The 15,560-nt window shown below is 36.6% G+C and overlaps 1 protein-coding gene across 9 annotated transcripts in view; it reads left to right on the forward strand.

The window, feature by feature from the left end:
* Positions 1-15,560, forward strand: part of STXBP4 (syntaxin binding protein 4) — a 231,357-nt gene that overhangs the window by 76,387 nt on the left and 139,410 nt on the right. For 6 of the 9 annotated variants that reach the window (XM_042255232.2, XM_042255231.2, XM_015098433.4 and 3 more), the window contains 2 exons: positions 957-1,053; positions 3,297-3,388. The exons of the other annotated variants lie outside the window; for them this stretch is intronic. In XM_042255232.2, the coding sequence (XP_042111166.1) occupies positions 957-1,053; positions 3,297-3,388 (189 nt within the window). The remainder of the gene's footprint in view (positions 1-956; positions 1,054-3,296; positions 3,389-15,560) is intronic. 9 annotated transcript variants of the gene reach the window in all.

The raw sequence follows: 15,560 nt of genomic DNA on the forward strand, positions 1-15,560 counted from the left end.
TACCAGTGGTCATGTATGGATGTGAGAGTTGAACTGTGAAGAAAGCTGAGCACCGAAGACTTGATGCTTTTGAACTGTGGTGTTGGAGAAGACTCTTGAGAGTCCCTTGGACTGCAAGGAGATCCAACCAGTCCATTCTGAAGGAAATCAGCCCTGGGATTTCTTTTGGAAGGAATGATGCTAAAGCTGAAACTCCAGTACTTTGTCCACGTCATGCAAAGAGTTGACTCCTTGGGAAAGACTCTGATGCTGGGAGGGATTGGGGGCAGGAGAAGAAGAGGACGACAGAGGATGAGATGGCTGGATGGCATCAAAGACTCGATGGACGTGAGTCTGAGTGAACTCCTGGAGTTGGTGATGGACAGGGAGGCCTGGTGTGCTGCGATTCATGGGGTCGCAAAGAGTCGGACACAGCTGAGCGACTGAACTGAACTGAACTGAACTGATGGGTACTAAAAACAGACCAGTAGAGAGAAGTGGGTTCCAGAGAATGCTTTTTAGTTTATTATCTGTGTAAGCTTGCCCATAAACAAACCAAAAATTAGAATATTTTGTATTCGACCCAATTCTTGGCAACCTTAGTTTTGGTCTCAAGTACAAGATATCAAACAAAAGTCGACACTGTCAGATTTATTAGGATTTCCTTGCATTTTTCTTCTTCCTTGTCACAGATTTTTAAAAACTAAGAAATAGTTTGAATTTGGTTCTAGGGATATGCTTATAAATTTGACACTCACTAGAGTGATAACTTTCCTCGGGGGGAAAAATGAGGTGGTGAAAGATCAAGAAGCTAGTTTTTTATGGAAAATTAATCCATAAATAGTTATTAGACTTTTTTTGATCATGGTCACTGTTCCTGATATGATTCTTTTCACTGGGTTGTAAAATAATGTGTAATGAAGTTTTATTCTTTGGAGATTAGAAAAATTACTTCACATACATTATTTCCATTCCAGGCTCTAAATTATCTTGGAATTCAGCCCACAAAAGAACAACACCAAGCCCTGAGAGAGAAAATGCAAGTAGACCCAAAGGGGATGGTGTCTTTTGGAGGTAACGTTAGGTTCATCATGTTGCATCATCACAGAAACTTGGTCGAAGAGTTGTTGTGGCCCACATTTATTAAGAGTGCCTCTTCTTTAGCAGGAAAGAAAGAAAAACAAAAGCCACATCTATTAATATGTCAAGTTCCTTAAATGGTGGGACTTTGTTGGTGGCTCAGCGGTAAATAATCCACCCGCAAATCAGGAGACGTGGGTTTGATCTTTGGGTCAGAAGATCCCCTGGAGGAGGGCCTGGCAACCCACTCCAGTATTCTTGCCTAGAGAATCTCATAGACAGAGAAGCCTGGAGAGCTATATACAGTCCATGGGGTCACAAAGAGTCAGACACAACTGAAGTGACTGAACATGTACGTAACGCCTTAAACAGTATTCTAAACACTCAGAATTATCGGCCTAACTGAGTCAGCAGAAAGGAGAACTTTCTTAGAATCCTTCAGCTTTAAAATTTTATTCTATCATGTTATGTTCTGTTTTTAATTTGTTGCATAAATGTTTTCAACCAATATGATATAATTATTAATATCTTAAACTTTGCACTATTGGAAATTTTGATGTTTTTTCATTAACTGATAATATAAATAATTCTATGTTTAATATAGCTTTTTTCTTCTTTCTCTTAGGATAAATTCCCACAAGTGGCCTAGACTTTTCAAATGTACTAATGAATTGTTTTTCAGAGACAGTTTACACACATATTTGCTCTGCTACTAGTAATGTTTGAATGTAACTGGTTTTTGTATCCTTGATAACATTAAGAATTTAATTTTTTTTTATAGAGTAGATGCAACATTGTATCATTCTAAAAGCCTCAGTATTGCTAAAGAAAGAAATTTGGGGTTTTGAAGTGATAAAAAAGATACATTTGATCCCCTCTCCTTTTGAAAATCATCACAAAATAATGAGAACAAGAAATAGAAATACATGTATGACCACAGTGAATAAGGACAGAAAGTAAATGAGAACAGTAAATGAATTAGTGAGCAGAGGCATATAAAGCCCAAGAGTTTGAAAAGATAGGAGAATCACAGCAGAGAGCAAGCCAATTCCTGGAAAGGTTTAGAAATTGAGAGCATCAGGTACTTAAGGCTGGGTGTAGGCAGGGCATTTAGAACAGAGTTGTTAGGAATCTGTGTAAGGAGCAATTAGGTATGCTTTTCCCTGCCCTCTCTCAAGCAATCCAGCAACTACCACTCCCTTATCCTTGCAGAGGAAAATAAGTCTATCCTCTTTAGAAATTACACCAGATTGATTCCAGACCTATAGTTGCCAGCAGCTAGGGAATTTAGGGGTATGTATGGTGAATTATCACTCACAACACACACTCAGATTGCTCAGTGATATTTGCAACCATATTTATACTTTATGGGTAAGCAGTTGTAGGAGTTTCTCCAAAGAAACTGAACAAGACCTCAAAATAGTTGGCTACCTGATTGCTCTGTAATGAAACCCACTAGTTGACAAAGAGAGTTAGGCACGCAAAATTTCCAATCAATGATTTAGTGCCTAATTTTTCTTGAATGTGAACTTAAAACCAGGAGTTATCAGACATTTGGAGAAATCCTTCAACATAAATGTAAAGCCCCAAAGTGTCAGATAAATAGAAAAAGAGGAACTCAGAAAAGGAATATTCCAAGAGCAAAGAGAACTTCAGGTAAACCATATATTAGAAATGATAAAAAAAAAAAAAAAAACTAAGCTGTCCATGAAATAAGAGAAGGATATTATAAAATAGGAGCAGTTAAAAAGATCATTGGAAACTAAATATATAATAGCCAAATTTTAAAAAAAAATTGAAGATAGATGAACATGTCACACTCCATGTCTCAGGAAACCTATAGTTTGCTAGGTGGGCATTAGGCAGTGTTATATAACAATCAAGAGCATATGACTTTCAGTCAGACCTTAAATGGAATCTTGCTTTGCTACTTATTTGCCAAGTTAACTTATCTTAGCCCCAAATTGTAAAATGGAGAGGATTAGAGGACCTATCTCAGAAAATTCTGGAGATGAAATTACAAAGTGCCATTCCTAGCATTTGAGGCAGTTATGGAAACATTCACTGCTATTATTATTATTACTTCTACTACTATTGTTATTATTGTTAAGCCTATTTAAGTAAGTTAAATTTTAACTGTTATTATAACACATAGCTTTAACTTCATGTAGAGAAAGGTAAAGTTGACTTAGATAAGGTTAAGTACTGTATTCTTACTGAAATGTGTTCTGTTTTAGATTTTGTCCACACTGCCAGAAACTTGTTTTGCTTGCAATTGGATGAAGCCAATGTTGGTGCACATGAAATTTCCAGCATATTAAATTCACAGGTAGAGTATGCCCTATAGAGGTGTCTTAATTGCACTTAAGTCATGTCTTAAATGGGCTTCCCTGTTAGCTCAGCTGGTAAAGAATCCGCCTGTAATGCAGGAGACCCAAGTTCGATTCCTAGGTTGGGAACATCCCCTTGAGAAGGGATAGGCTACCCACTCCAGTATTCTTGGGCTTCCCTGGTGACTCAGACAGTAAAGAATCCTCCTGCAATGCAGGAGACCTGGGTTTGATCCCTAAATTGAGACGATTCCCTGGAGAAGGGCATGGCAATTCACTCCAGTATTCCGGCCTGGAGAATCCCCATGGACAGAGGAGCCTGATGGGCTACAGTCCGTGGCGGCACAAAGAGTCGGACATGACTGAATAACTGAGCACAGCACAGCATGTCTTAAGTGTTATGTGTCATAGACATATGCTTCCTTATCTTTTAGAAAATAAGTTATAGAGATTAAACATGCTTCCTGGGTAAATATTTGAAATACAGATAATTTCAAATCAAAAGTGAAATTTTGTCTTGATCTCCTTTATCCTCCTCTCTCACTATTCCGTTATGATACTCCCATCTTTAAGTTTACTACAGAAAAGTACTTATATCTTAAGTGTTAACTCTAAAATGTTATAGTCTGAACCATCCTTGTGTAATGAGCAGCCACATCAAGACACACAGGATTAAAGAAACTATTGGGACCCTGATATCTCTACCCTCGTGTTCCTTTCTAGTTTTCTAGTGCTAACCCTCCCCACCCCAAGTCAAGATAGCAAGCTACTCTTTGGCCCTCTAACAACATAGATCTGTTTTGCTATTTTTGTGCTTTATCTAAAAAGAAGTTGTAAAGTCTGTTAACTTCATAAGTCATTTGTTCTATAAAACTTTGATATTAATATTGTCAAATCTTTCAGTCCTTTCCTTTATGGATATTTTATTTTGGTGCATTATTAAGGAAGATCTTTTCATTTTATAGTATATATGTGTATATATATGTAGCATACTCTTTATAAATAATTTTTGCTTATGCATGAGGTTGGACCTCAAATGAGTAACCACTTGCCCTTATTGCATTATCATTTATTCAGTAACTATCCTTTTCCACTTTTGCAACTAATTTAAAATATAAATTTTAATATGTCCTAAATTTCATACGAATACTCAGATATTTCTAGACAAATCACTCTGTTCCATTGATCTATTTCTTTCTGCCAGTACAGTATTATCTTAATTACTCTAGCTTAATAGATCTAGGTTGGTTGTTCTCTGTTAGGTCAAGTCTTTCCTTCTTTTGCTAGCTTCTTGATTTTTATCTGACTACATGATCTTTAGAATCATTGTGCTATGGTAATGAAAATTCAGTTGGGACTTTCTGTTTTTAAATGGGATTTTATTGAATCTAGAGTATGGTTTGAGAGAAGTGAAATGGTTTATTTCTCCATTCATTTAGATCTTTCTTGATGTTTTGGAAAGAGGAAATTGTAGCTTGCTACATAGTGGTCTTGATTATTTAAGTTAAGTCGAATAGGTACACTATAATTTTGGATGCTATTGAAACTGGGACTTTTTTACCATTATATTTTCTAATTGATTAATAAAAATTGATTCTTAAATGGCTATTTTGTGTGATGCCACTTTATTGAACTCCCTCATTCCAGTTATTTTTCAGTTATTTATCTTGAGCTTCCTAGGTAGACATTTGAAGTTAATTACTTTTGTCTCTTTCACAATTTTTTACTTTTTCTGAATAAGAGCTACAAAACTGAGCAAGAACCTAATTTCCATGGTATTTGAGCCATTTAACATTTTTAATTTTTGAAAAGAAGCTAGCGTTATCTTACTTAATGAGCAAGTTTTACAGTTGGCCATTGAACTACATAGGTTTGTACTGTACAGGTCCACTGAATCACAGGGTTTTTTTCAGTATTATATACTATAGTACTACATAATCCAAGGTTGGTTAAGTCGTTGGGTGCAAAACCACAAATGTGGAGGGCCTACTGTAAAGTCATACTCAGATTTTCCACTATGTGAAGGATCATTGTCCCTAACCCCTCACATTGTTCATGGGTCAGCTGTTCATGGGTCATTCCAGTTCCTCTGAAGAAATTTAAATAATAGAAACTTTACCTGTTCCTTAAAGGCTTGAAAATGTTTCATATGCCAAGTGATTGGGGCCTAGATCTTTCAGGAGAGGGGATGTTTCCTATAGAATGTCTTCTAAGGTGGCTTTATTCAAATGTTTGTTCCTTTCTTGGGTAATGTTATTGATGCACATTTTCTTAGAAAAAATTTCCTTTCATCAAGATACTAAAATTTATAAAATATTAACATAGATTTTTTCAGATTTTTAATCCTTATTTGTGATGATACTGCTTTTTATTTTATAGATGTACTGCACAATTTTTTTTTTTGGTTCCGTCACACAGCTTATGGGATCTCAGTTCCCAAATTAAGAATCAAACCCAGGCCTCTGCAGTGAAAGCAATGACTCCTAACCACTAGACCACCAGGGAACCCCCAACACAATTTTTACATAGTACTCACACCCACAAGTGTTGTTGTTGTTGTTTTTAATCTTTAAATATTTGACTGTGGTGGGCCTTTGTTGCTGAGCATGGGCTTTCCCTAGCTGCAGTGAGCAGGGCTACTCTTTGTTGGGGTGCGTGGGCTTCTCATTACAGAGCGCCGCCCCTAGGTGTATTGGCTTCAGGAGCTGCAGCATAAGGGCTCAGAAGTTGTGCACACGGGCTTATTTGCCCCATGGCATGTGGGATCTTCTGAGACCAGGGCTTGAACCCCTGTCCCCTGCATTGGCAGACAGATTTTTAACCACTGGACCAATAGGAAAATCCCATATCCATAAGTTTTTATGGGTAATATTTTAATAATCGCTCAACAGTATATAATTTTTCTGTTGTGGATATGTCTGACTCTTATTTCAAACTGATTTAAACATTTTCTAGTGATATACTATAGTTTCCTTTTGGTTACTGCTTTCTAGTTTAATTTAGAGGGCCATATTCAGAGACGTATTCATAGACATATTTAATTTAGACATATTCTATGTGGTATTAATCCTTTGACCATATACCCAGTATATAGTCAATTTTATGGAATGTTTTCTATTGTGTGAAAAAGCACGTATGTTTTACAGTTGTTGGGTGCAGTGCTTTCTATGTGTCAGGTCAAAGTTCATATCATGTGGTTCAATTTTCTATTTTCTTTTAAAATTTTCTCTTTCATTACTTATTGTTGTTTTTGTTGTTACCTTTTATTGTATTGTCTGTTACTGAGAGAGAGGTGCTTTAAAATTTCCTCCATTTGGCTCTAATTTTTGCTTTGCATATCATGAATCTTTATTATTATTTTTATTTTAGAATTGTCATATTTTGACAGGTTGTTGAATCTCTTCATCTTTAGAATGTTTCTTGCTTTAAAGCTACCTTAGTCTAATTGTGTAGTGGTTGGTTGGTTGGTTTGGTTTTCAATTATTATAAACATAATTTTTAAAAGTTATAATTAAACTATATGATTATATTAGTTTCAGGTGTATAATATAGAGAATGAGTTTTATACATTATGAAATGATAGCAACAATAAAACCAGTTACTACCCATCACAGTAAATGTTGTTACAGTGTTATTGACTGTATTCTCTATGTGTACATTACGTCCCTGTGACTTATTTATTTCATATATTTGGAACTTTGTATGTCTTCATCCCCTTCACCTATTTCACATCCATCCCCACCTGTCTCCCCTCTGGCAGCCACCTGTTTGCTTTCTGCATGTATAGTCAGTTTCTGTTTTATTTTGTTCCTTTTGTTTGTTTCTTTTTTAGGTTCAACATGTAAATGAGGTCATATGCTATTTGGTTTTTTTCTGGGTTATTTCACTTATCATAATACCCTTCATGTTCATCCATGTTGCCATAAATAGCAAGATTTCTTCTTTTCATGGCTGAGTAATAATATATATATAAAACATTATATGCATGTGTGTGTGTTTATATATATGTTTATATATATGTACCATATCTTTATTTGTTCACCCATTGACAGAACACTTAGATTGTTTCCATATCTTGGCTTTTTAAAATAGTTCTGCGACATAATAGGGGTACATATATCTTTTTCAAGTAGTGTTTTATTTTTCTTCAGATAAATACTCAGAAGCAGAATTACTGGGTTGTATGGTAGTTCTCTTTTCAGTGTTTAAAAATTATTTATTTATTTTGGCTGTGCTGGATCTTTGTTGCTGTGTGCAGGCTTTCTCTAATTGTGGTGAGCAGGGCCTACTCTGGTTGCAGTACTAAGCTTCTCATTGTGGTGGCTTCTCCTATTGCAGATCCCAGTGCTGGAACACCCAGGCTTCCGTAGTCGCAGTGCATGCAATTCAGTAGTTGTGGCTCCCAGGCTCCAGAGCATGCAAGCTTTGAGCTCTAGATTTCAGGCTCAGTAGTTACAGTGCATGGGCTTAGTTGCCCTGTGGCATAAAGAGTCTTCCTGTAATGGGAGTTGAACCTGTGTCCCCTGAATTGGCAGGCAGACTCCCAACCGTTGGACCACTAGGGAAGTCCTCGTTTCAGTTTTTTGAGGAAGCTCCATACTGATTTCCAAAGTGGTTGCAACAATTTACAATCCCACTGACAGTGTGAGAGTTTTCCTTTTCTCTACATCCTTACCAATACTTGTTGCTTATTGTCTTTTTGAAAATAAGCATATGATATGTGTGAGGCGGTATCTCAGTGTGGTTTTAATTTACATTTCCTTGATGATTAGTAGTGTTTAGCACCTTTTCAAGTTCCTGATAGCTGTCAATATATCTTCTTTGGAAAATGTCTGTTCACATCCCCTGCCCATTTTTAGTTGAGGTTTTTGTTCTTTGATAATGTATTGTAAGAGTTCTTTTTGTATTTTTAATATCAACCCTCTTATTGTATATATCATTTGCAAATAACATCTCTCATTCAGTAGGTTGCCTTTTCGTTTCATTGGTGTTTTCATTTGCTGTACAAAAGCATTTTAGTTTGATGTATTCCCATTTGTTTATTTTTGCTTTTGTTGCCCTTGCTTGAAGAGAGATACCAAAAAAAAAAAAAGGTAAGGCTGATGTCAAAGAGTATACTGTCTGTGTTTCCTTCTAGGAGATTTATAGTTTCAGATCTTACAGTTTTTAAGTCTTAAATTCACTTTGTGTTTCTTTTTGTATATGGTGTAAGAAAATAGTCCAGTTCATTCTTTTGCACGTAGCTGTCCAATTTACCAGCACCACATATTAAAAAGACTCTCTTCTCCATTGTGTATTCTTGCCTCTTATGTTGTAAATTAATTGACTTTATAAGTGTGGGTTTATTTCTGGGCTCTTGATTCTGTTCCATTGACCTATGTATCTGTTTTTGTGTCAGTACCAAACTATTTTGATTACTGTAGCTTTATAGTGTATGTTCATGTTTTGGACTGTGAAACCTCCAACTTTGTAATTATCTTTCTCAAGATTGCTTTGAATGAACTGATCACTAGAAGGAAATAGAATAGGTAATTAAAAAAAAAAAAAGCCTCCCTACAAACAAAAGTCCAGGAGCAGATGGCTTCACAGGTGGCTTCTACCAGGCATACAAAGAACTTTTACCAACCCTGCGCAAACTCTTTCAAAGGAACACTCCCAAAGGCATTTTATGAAGTCATTACCCTGATATGAAAACCAGACAAAATTACTACCAAAAAGAAAATTATGGGTATATCAAATATCTTTGGTAAATGTAGATGGATAACCTCTCAGCAAAATATACCAAACTGAATCCAACAGTACATAAAAAAGATCATATACCATGACCAAGTGGAATTCATTCCAAGTTCACAAGGATGGTTCAATGTGCCAAATCAATCAGTGTGATATACCACATTTAGAAAAGAAGTAAAAAACCACATGATCAGCTCAACAGATGGAGAAAAAGCATCTGACAAAATTCAGCATGCATTCATGATAAAAACCCTTACCAAACTGGATGTAGAAGAAACATATCTCAATGTAATAAAAGCTGTGACAAACCCACAGCCAATAGAATATTCAGTGGTAAAAAGCTGAAGGCCTTATCACTAAAACCTAGGACAAGGATGGCCATTCTCACCACTTCTTTTCTGCGTAGTATTAGAAGTCCTAGCGCACCAATCAGATAAAAGATATCCAGATTGGAAGGAAAGAGATAAAGTTCTCATTATTTGCAGATGAAAAGATATATAGAAATATATAGAAAACCCTAAAGACTCCCCACAAAAACTACTAGATCTGATAAATGAATTCAGCAAGGCAACAGGGTGCAAGATTAGCATTTAGAAATAGGTTGTATTTCTTTACCCTAACAATGAAATATCAGAAAGGGTATGTAAAAAAGCAATAACTTTTAAAACCACACCCAAAAAAATGATGCTTAGAAATGAATCTGAATGAGGAGGTAAAAAACTTATATAACTAAAGGTAATTGAAGAGGATTCAAAAAAATGGAAAGATATTATATGCTCTTGGATTGGAAGAATTAATATTATTAAAATGGTCATACTGCTCAAAGCAATGTACGGATTTAACCTGATCCCCATCAAATTACACATGACATTTTTCACAGGACTGGGAAAAAAAAATCCTAAAATATGTCTGAAACTATAGAATTGCCATGAAACCCAGAATTGCCAACCAATTTTGAGGAAAAAGAACAAAACAGGAGGCATAACCTCCCAGATAGATAAAATAATCAAAACAGCATATATTGGCACAAAAACAGATAAAAGATCAATGAAACAGAATAGAGAGCTCAGAAATAAACCCATATAACTATGGTCAATTAATCTTTGACAAAGAAAGATAGAATATGATAGGAAAAAAGACTTAAATATATGACAAGACACCGTGGAACTCCTAGAAGAGAACATTGGCAAAGTATGTTTTGGCATAATTTGTACCAGTGCTTTTTTAAGTCAGCTTCCCAAGGCAGTAGAAATAAAAACAAAAATAAACAAATAGGACCTAATCAAGCTTACAAGCTTTTGCACACCAAAGTAAACCCATAAACAAAGAGACAATCTATGAAATGGGGGAAAATATTTACAAACATTCCAACCAACAAGGGCTTAATTTCCAAAACATAGAAATAGCTCATACAACTCAACAAAAACAAACAGATAATCCAATTGAAAATGGACAAAAGACCCAAATAGACATTTCTGCAAAGACATACAGTTGGCCAATAGGCACACAACAACATCATCAATTATTAGAGAAATACAACTCAAACTACTACACCTCACACCAGTCAGAACAGCCATCATTAAAAAGTCTATAATAAATGCTAGAGAGGGTGTGGTGGATAAGGCAATGGCAACCCACTCCAGTACTCTTGCCTAGAAAGTCCCATGGATGGACGAGCCTGGTGGACTACAGTCCATGGGGTCACTAAGAGTCGGACAAGACTGAGCGATTCCCCTTTCACTTTTCACTTTCATGCATTGGAGAAGGAAACGGCAACCCATTCCAGTATTCTTGCCTGGAGAATCCCAGGGACGGGGGAGCCTGGTGGGCTGCCATCTATGGGGTCGCACAGAGTCAGACATGACTGAAGCGACTTAGCAGCAGTAGCAGAGAGGGTGTGGAGAAAAGGGAACTCCTACACTTTGGTGGGAATGTAAGTTGGTGTAACCACTATGGAAAACAGTATGGAAGTTCCTCAGAAAACTGAAAATAGAATTACCATATGATCCAGCAATCCTGCTGTTAAGACAGATTAGCCGAACAATATATGTACCTTCATAGCAGCACTGTTTACAATGGCCAAGACACAGAAACAACATAATTGATCATCAACATGAATGGATAAAGAAGATGTAGTACATATATATACAGTGGAATACCACTCAGCCACCAAAAATGCAAGTAATGCTGTTTGCAGCAACATGGATGCACTTAGAGATTATCATACCAAGTGAAGTAATTCAGAAAGAGAAAGACAAATGCCATATGGGATCACTTTTACGTATTAATAGAATCTAAAATATGACGCAAATGAACCTATCTACAAAGTAGAAACAGACTCATGGGCATAGAGAACAGATTTGTGGTTGCCAAAGACTGGAGTCGGGAGGACTGGACTGAGATTTTGTGGTTTGTAGATGCAAAGTATTATTCTCAGAATTTTATCATCTTTCCTGTCTCTTTTAACTCTTATTTCTCTTCCATATTGCCCTAGAATGTTACCCCAATATGTTGCAATATCAAGGTTAAAAATCTTTCCTTAGTTATCCTATCATTTTGTTACCACCAAATTTAAATAAATTAAAAGGTATTTGTTTTAACTCACTATGTTCATAAACTCTTACATATTAAGATTTTGTTCTGAATTGGTTAATCATTATACTATTGATACACATTCAAAAAATTCGTTTTATTTTTTTTCATTATGAATATTTTAATTTCCTTAAGTATTTTATTTCCCCCTTTTTAATATAAATTTATTTATTTTAATTAGAGGCTAATTACTTTATAATATTGTATTGGTTTTGCCATATGTCAACATGAATCCGCCATGGGTGTACATGTGTTCCCCATCCTGAACCCCCCTCCCACCTCCCTCTCCATACCATTCCTCAGGATCATCCCAGTGAACCAGCCCCAAGCATCCTGTATCATGCATTCAACCTGGACTGGCGATTCATTTCATATATGACATTATACATGTTTCAGTGCCATTCTCCCAAATCATCCTACCCTCCCCCTCTCCCACAGAGTCCAAAAGACTGTTCTATACATCTGTGTCTCTTTTGCTGTCTTGCATACAGGGTTATCGTTACCTGCCGGGGTCCAGCCCCGGTGGATCCAGGGTGATTCGAAGGGGAGACGGAGTAGGCGAGGAAAAAACTTATTTATTTATTAATATAAGATTAGGTTAGGAAGAAATAGTGTAGTAGGAAAATTAAGTGGGGAAAAGATGCTGAATAACTTGGTTTACGTGGAAAGCCAATAAAGTTCCAGACAAGGAGCTTGCACCTTCTGCATTAGGCCACCGGCGTCCATTTGAATGTCGGAGAGTGCCCCACCTTGGGCTCTCTCTCTTACGGATCTTAGAAGCCGGGACAAGTAAGTAGACGTGGCAAGCCTCCACGCCCCAGATGGGAATTCAGCCTGAAATTAGAGTAAAGAGAAGACACGGGGGAAACCAGTCCTTCCAATTACTGGCCCCCCTCTATTGTCCTTCAAGGCTTTTTATACTTTTGATTATACATAAAGATCAATGGGTAATACAAAGTTATGCAGCGTTAGCAGCCCAGACTGACTCTTATCAAAACCAGGCTTTTCTCTCTGCATACTAGTCTTAGGTGATTTACATCATCTTCCAGTCAAAAGGGCCAATTAACATTTTACAGCCTTTTTTCTGATAAGGGTTTGTCAACCAGAAGACTTACTTGTGTTGTTCTTCCCAAAGTCTGGTGCCACTCTCAGAAAGCACTAAATAAAGTTACATTCTTGCATAGCAAAGATACAGCAATTTATAACAAGTAAAAGGAGTACAGTGATTATAACGAAAAGTAATTAACTCAAAAGTCTAGTGTTGTTAACATCAAAACTATTATATATCCTTTTCATATCCCGTTTACATTGATTAACATCCTCCCAGGTGCCTAAAAGATAAAGAATATGGAGGCCTAGCAGCAATCATTGAGTCAACAGTGAAAACCCATCACCAATATGATTTTTAACTCTCTAAAAAAGGCTCTGTATCTTTAAGATGCTTTTAAGCTTTGAGCCTCTTGCAGCTGGGGGGCTGTAAGCAATTCACAAGCTGTAAGAGGTCCAGGGGAAACCGTTAGGCAAGCTAGAGAGCTATCAGAGGGGTTTAACTGAAACATCCCTTTCAAATGCAGAAGACTAAAGCCCTGATTTGACTTTTTCCAGAGAATATCAGAAGAGTGGAAAAGCAGGCAGATTCTTATTTTGGGGGGGGGGACATGCTCAGGAAATACCAGGGGGATAACGTGAGGTCTGATTAGCCTTGCCGTCAGAGCTCTGCCGCATGACCTTGTCACGGGTGGAATTCCTCACGCTGGCTCCTGGCAGTTACCATCTTTCTAAATTCCATATATATGTGTTACTGTACTGTATTGGTGTTTTTCTTTCTGGCTTACTTCACTCTGTATAATAGGCTCCAGTTTAATCCACCTCATTAGAACAGATTCAAGTGTTTTCTTTTTAATGGCTGAGTAATACTCCATTGTGTATATGTACCACAACTTTCTTATCCATTCATCTGCTGATGGACATCTAGGTTAGTTCCATGTCCTGGCTATTATAAATAGTGCTGCGATGAACATTTGGGTACATGTGTCTCTTTCAATTTTGGTTTCCTTGGTGTATATGCCCAGCAGTGGAATTGCTGGGTCATAAGGCAGTTCTATTTCCAGTTTTTTAAGAAATCTCCACACTGTTCTCCATAGTGGCTGTACTAGTTTGCATTCCGACCAACAGTGTAAGAGGGTTCCCTTTTCTCCACACCCTCTCAAGCATTTATTGCTTGTAGACTTTCGGATTGCTGCCATTCTGACTGGTGTGAAATGGTACCTCATTGTGGTCTTGATTTGCATTTCTCTGATAATGAGTGATGTTGAGCATCTTTTCATGTGTTTGTTAGCCATCTGTATGTCTTCTTTGGAGAAATGTATGTTTAGTTCTGTGGCCCATTTTTTCATTGGGTCGTTTATTTTTCTGGAATTGAGCTGCAAAATTTGCTTATGTATTTTTGAGATTAGTTTTTTGTCAGTTGCTTCATTTTCTCCCATTCTGAAGTCTGTCTTTTCACCTTGCTTATACTTTCCTTTGTTGTGCAGAAGCTTTTAATTTTAATTAGGTCCCATTTGTTTATTTTTGCTTTTAGTTCCAATATTCTGGGAGGTGGGTCATAGAGGATCCTGCTGTGATTTATGTCAGAGAGTGTTTTGACTATGTTCTCTAGGAGTTTTCTAGTTTCTGGTCTTAAATTTAGATCTTTAATCCATTTTGAGTTTATTTTTGTGTATGGTGTTAGAATGTGTTCTAGTTTCATGCTTTTACAAGTGGTTGACCAGTTTTCCCAGCACCACTTGTTAAAGAGATTGTCTTTTCTCCATTGTATATTCTGCCTCCTTTGTCAAAAATAAGGTGTCCATAGGTGTGTGGATTTATCTCTGGGCTTTCTATTTTGTTCCATTGATCTATATTTCTGTCTTTGTGCCAGTACCATACTGTCTTGATGACTGTGGCTTTGTAGTAGAGCCTGAAGTCAGGCAGGTTGATTCCTCCAGTTCCATTCTTCTTTCTCAAGATTGCTTTGGCTATTCGAGGTTTTTTGTATTTCCATACAAATTGTGAAATTATTTGTTCTAGCTCTGTGAAAAATACTGTTGGTAGCTTGATAGGGATTGCATTGAATCTATAGATTGCTTTGGGTAGTATACTCAGTATATTGATTGCTTTGGGTAGTATACTCAGTATATTGATTCTTCCAATCCATGAACATGGTATATTTCTCCATCTATTAGAATCCTCTTTGATTTCTTTCACCAGTGTTTTGCAGTATTCTGTATATAGGTCTTTAGTTCCTTAGATAGATATATTCCTAAGTATTTTATTCTTTTGATTGCAATGGTGAATGGAATTGTTTCCTTAATTTCTCTTTCTATTTTCTCATTATTAGTGTATAGGAATGCAAGGGATTTCTGTGTGTTGTTTTGATATCCTGAAACTTTACTATATTCATTGATTAGCTCTAGTAATTTTCTGGTGGAGTCTTTAGGGTTTTCTATGTAGAGGATCATGTCATCTGCAAACAGTGAGAGTTTTACTTCTTCTTTTCCAGTTTGGATTCCTTTTATTTCTTTTTCTGCTCTGATTGCTGTGGCCAAGACTTCCAGAACTATGTTGAATAGTAGCGGTGAAAGTGGGCACCCTTGTCTTGTTCCTGACTTTAGGGGAAATGCTTTCAGTTTTTCACCATTGAGGATAATGTTTGCTGTGAGATTGTCATATATAGCTTTTATTATGTTGAGGTATGTTCCTTCTATTCCTGCTTTCTGGAGAGTTTTTATCATAAATGGATCTTGAATTTTATCAAAGGCTTTCTCTGCATCTATTGAGATAATCATATGGCTTTTATTTTTCAAT

This window comes from Ovis aries, chromosome 11 (genome assembly GCF_016772045.2).
Source record: "Ovis aries strain OAR_USU_Benz2616 breed Rambouillet chromosome 11, ARS-UI_Ramb_v3.0, whole genome shotgun sequence".
NCBI lineage: Eukaryota > Metazoa > Chordata > Mammalia > Artiodactyla > Bovidae > Ovis > Ovis aries.